At 35.8% G+C, this 4,567-nt stretch overlaps 1 protein-coding gene across 4 annotated transcripts in view; it reads left to right on the top strand.

The window, feature by feature from the left end:
- Positions 1-3,805: 3,805 nt before the first annotated feature.
- Positions 3,806-4,567, top strand: part of LOC116851547 (solute carrier family 12 member 4) — a 133,390-nt gene continuing 132,628 nt past the window's right edge. For 3 of the 4 annotated variants that reach the window (XM_032831047.1, XM_032831049.1, XM_032831045.1), the window contains exon 1: positions 3,807-4,086. In XM_032831047.1, the coding sequence (XP_032686938.1) occupies positions 4,011-4,086 (76 nt within the window). In that variant the 5' untranslated portion in view covers positions 3,807-4,010. Of the gene's footprint in view, positions 4,087-4,567 lie in introns of all 4 variants that reach the window. The other variant, XM_032831048.1, reaches the window with a different exon arrangement.

The following is a 4,567-nucleotide window of genomic DNA, read 5'->3' as shown; positions in this document are numbered from 1 at the left end:
TATATATATATATATATATATATATATATATATATATATATATATATATACAGGGTGAGCCAAAAATCTGGATACACCAAAATATGTCATAAACGATGCATTTTAGAAAAAAATGTTTCGGATAAAAGTTGCAAGGCTTAAAAAGTCGCATTCAACGACAGTAGTTATTTGACCTAGGATGGCGTCGCCAAGGTCAGGACAAGATCAACTTTGCTTTTTTAAATAGAAATGTGTTTTTTATTACAGCATTTTATTCAATGTAAAGAGACAAATAACTTTTGCTTGAAAACATTTTTTATACGACCTCTATTTTCTAAGATAGTTACGTAAATATCTACAAAATTATTGGTTTCAATAATTTTTTACTTCTATCAACTTTACTGAAAAATATTAAGAGATAAAAATTGTTTATTTTGTTCTCATAGAGCTCTGAGAATTTTTTTAGAATTTTATATTAACTTTTTTAGTACTGCAATTTCTTGCATTTTCTTGAAGTACTAAAAAGTTAACACAAAATTCTGAAAAAATTCTCAGAGGTCTATGAAAACAAAATAAGCAATTTTTATCTTTTGATATTTTTCGGTAAAGTTGATAGAATTCAAGTAAAAAATTATTGAAACCAATAATTTTGTAGATATTTACGTAAATATCTACAAAATTATTGGTTTCAATAATTTTTTACTTGAATTCTATCAACTTTACCGAAAAATATCAAAAGATAAAAATTGCTTATTTTGTTTTCATAGACCTCTGAGAATTTTTTTAGAATTTTATATTAACTTTTTTAGTACTGCAATTTCTTGCATTTTCTTGAAGTACTAAAAAGTTAACACAAAATTCTGAAAAAATTCTCAGAGGTCTATGAAAACAAAATAAGCAATTTTTATCTTTTGATATTTTTCGGTAAAGTTGATAGAATTCAAGTAAAAAATTATTGAAACCAATAATTTTGTAGATATTTACGTAAATATCTTAGAAAATAGAGGTTGTATAAAAACTTTTTTCAAGCAAAAGTTCTTTGCTTTCTTACGTAGAATAAAATTCCGTAATAAAAATATGTGTTTCTATTTAAAAAAGCAAAGTTGACCTTGTTCTGATCTTGGCGACGCCATCCTATGTCAAATAACTACTATCGTTAAATGTGTTTTTTTAAGCCTTACAACTTTTGTCTGAAACATTTTTGTCTAAAATTTTTTTCTAAATCATTTATGACATATTTGGGTGTATCCAGACTTTTAGCCCATCTTGTATATGTGTGTATATATATATATATATATATATATATATATATATATATATCATTTAATATATTTAAAATATACTTTTTAAAAATATATACACATACGGAATGTACACTGAGGGAAAAATTACCTTAAAATCAACAAATATTTCTTTGATGGATGCCATTAACATATTTATTTAAATCTAAATTCTCTATATTTAAACCAAATATTGTTTACCTGATTTATGTAAACAATATTTAGTTTAAATAAAGAGAATTTATATTTAAATAAATATGTTAATGGCATCAAAAAAATATTTATTGATTTTAAGATAATTTTTCCTTCAGTATATATACAGAGCAATTGCTGAGTTACTCTGACGTTGCAGCAGTGGCAATGTATATAAGTAGTTAATATCTGTTAGTAGGTATCTGGTCCAACCAAAAAATGTATAAATGCCATGATAAATGTCATCCCAACCGATTTCTGGTTGTCACAATCAGATTACATTGATGTAGTTAATATACTATCAACTAAATCAACTACACATTATCGTTACACAAAAATGACAGCTAGGAAAATGCAGCTAATATATGCTGCTTTAATAACTAAATATTTCTGATTACGTGCACAATACCTTTTTTTCATATATATACACACACACAATGTAAATGTGTGAATTCGTGTAAGAAGTAAATTCAAATTTTCTCTGGAAAAGTTTATTGGGAAATTCGATATTATTTTGTTACAATAATACAGTAACTTAATTTACAATAGTATACCGTTCGTGAGAAACTACATATCGGATCAAAACGATCAGATGTGTTTTACATTTTTGAAGTTTGAATTGGTTTTTTATCATCTACTTTCTTCTGTTATGTCGTTATATTTGATATTAATAGTTAAATTACTGATACAGAATACCGTTAAAAAACATCTCATATCGGGCTTTGAAATTCGTGGTTCGCGATAAAAATAAGCCGATACTGCAGGCAATAGAGTGCAGAGACTATTCCGTCGAAGGAATCATTACGATAATGTGCACAGACTCACTTCTCAAGTCAATCTTATTCCTTTCTCTTTTTGCGCTAACTTTTCATCCGCGGTTCCACTCATACTTTTCGTTGCGTCATGCCTCTGCATCACTTCTCTTTCTCTGGGCACTTTTTGTCTCGTCATTATTATCTATATTTTTCCGTTCCCCTTCGACAATTCTCTGTTTCTTTAAGATAAGATAAAAAAGGTCTACTTTACACTTTTCCTGCTATTATCTATTGTGTATGCTAACGTTAGATAAAAACAGTTTGAATTCTCGTCTTCTTCGACGAATCGGCTACTCTCTACGATACAGATGCACTAATGTGCTGCTAGAATATTGTCTAATGGTCACAAACGATTACTTAATCGATAAATAATTTGTTTCCATTCAGTACAATAAAGTTAAATTAAGATTCAAAAGTCGAAACAAACTTATCGATTGACCCGACACTTTAGAAGATAAATTTATTTCTACGTTTAAATAACCATGTTTTCACTAGAGAGAGAGAGAGAGAGAGAGAGAGAGAGAGAGAGAGAGAGAGAGAGAGAGAGAGAGAGATCAATTATATATTCTTATTTCCTACAAGAAACCTCCGCGAATTGTCGTACTTACAAAACAATTAAAATTAAGAAATATATATTTTTTAATAATTTAGTTCATCATAAGACATAATAAGAAAATAATTATGCACGAATACAATTAGTGCTATTATTAGCCATTGCCTTTCTTATTTTGTATCAATCCATTTATCCACATTGTATTCTAATTTCCTAATAAACATTAATTGAAAGTAGCATTATATCTCAGACAGCACATGATCTCCGAAGGATGTCTTGAGAATATTCTTAGAATGTAAGAACGTTCTCAGAATATCTTTAGGATGTTTTGTGGAGATCTATGCTGTTTAAGATCAATTTTATGATTTCTTGTTCGACAATAACGTAAAAGTGCAATATAACATGTATCTAACACAATTATATCGCTAAGTAGAAAATTATAATCTAAATTATACGGAGTATAATTATAAGTATCCGTTACGTATACTATAGTGGAACTAACTCAACTCGACCCAACTCTGGGTATTTCGGAAGCACCCATTATGATGACACGGGGTAACATTGTGATGTAATGTTACTGTTGATTAGTGATAAGACGCGCTTTCATGTACTGCATCTCTTTTATCCCTATTATCTCTTTCGTCATCTATACTCGTCGCTTTGTCCCGCGCATGGTATTTTCCTGTCTCCTCGTGCCCCCCTTCACATTTTCCCGCTTGCTTCTCTCTCTCTCTCTCTCTCTCTCTCTCTCTCTCTCTCTAATGCTTTCCCTCCTCCAACTTTCGCTCTTTTCTATTCACATGACACTCCGTGAACCAAGACAGATGCGCGCAACCTCCCGCGCCACGACACCCTACGACACGTTTTCGTCGCGCTCGCAACGTCGTTCCTTCTCCAGTCACTGCCCTTATCCCCCACTTCGCGCTGCCCAGCGCGCGGTACGGCAGCGCCGTCTAGCGCGCCGGGCTCGCAACGGCGCGCCGCGCGGCCTGCGCGCACAGTAGCGTTCCGTAATTTCGAGTCGGCGAATGGAGAATGCGCACGCGAGTCGCGACGCGCGAACGTGCCGCTTCGTTCGCATCGAGTGTCGTTTGATTTGAGCGCGGTTCGATCTAGCGATTGCCCTCCTGCCGCGTCTTCGTCGTACATCGCGAGCCAAGCGAAAAGGACGGAATCCGGACGCTGGCGAGGATGGAGAGGTTTCGAGTGACGCCGGCGAGCAACGCCGCGCACTACACGCAGCAACCGTCGCCGGTACGCGATTACGGTGAGCGTTGTTTGTATACATACATACGTACATATACACACACATGTATACGCGTTCACTTGCGAATGCATGTTGCATGCGTGAACCCGCGGTGGCGTCATGCCATTGTGTGCGCGAGTAAGGAGCGTGCCGCACGTGCTACGCGGCGGCAGACAGCGCGGATCTGCTGCGAGCGTGGTGTGCGTATTTTCGACGACGTCGCGTGACACACGCCGCCGCGCTCACGAAAAATACACACTAGACCTACCATGTTTTTTTACACGCGGCCCGCGGCCGGCTTCGCGTTGCTCGAAGCACCAAGGCGGCGACGGATGCGCCGCATGGCTGTCGCAGGTCGAAACCCCAGCGCCACGTGATTCCCTCGCGCGACGTTCCCGGGGTTGGGGTGGTGGTAGCAGGGATGATTCTCGCTAAGGGGAAAGTAACGCGCGCTATCTCTCTCTCTCTCTCTCTCTCTCTCTCTCTCTCTCTCTCTCTCTCT

Source organism: Odontomachus brunneus, unplaced genomic scaffold (assembly GCF_010583005.1).
Source record: "Odontomachus brunneus isolate Ranch 3 - 2012 unplaced genomic scaffold, Obru_v1 Obru_scaffold_177, whole genome shotgun sequence".
Taxonomy (NCBI): domain Eukaryota; kingdom Metazoa; phylum Arthropoda; class Insecta; order Hymenoptera; family Formicidae; genus Odontomachus; species Odontomachus brunneus.
The sequence above is the reverse complement of the archived record's forward strand: the minus strand, read 5'-3'. Positions and strand labels throughout refer to the sequence as shown.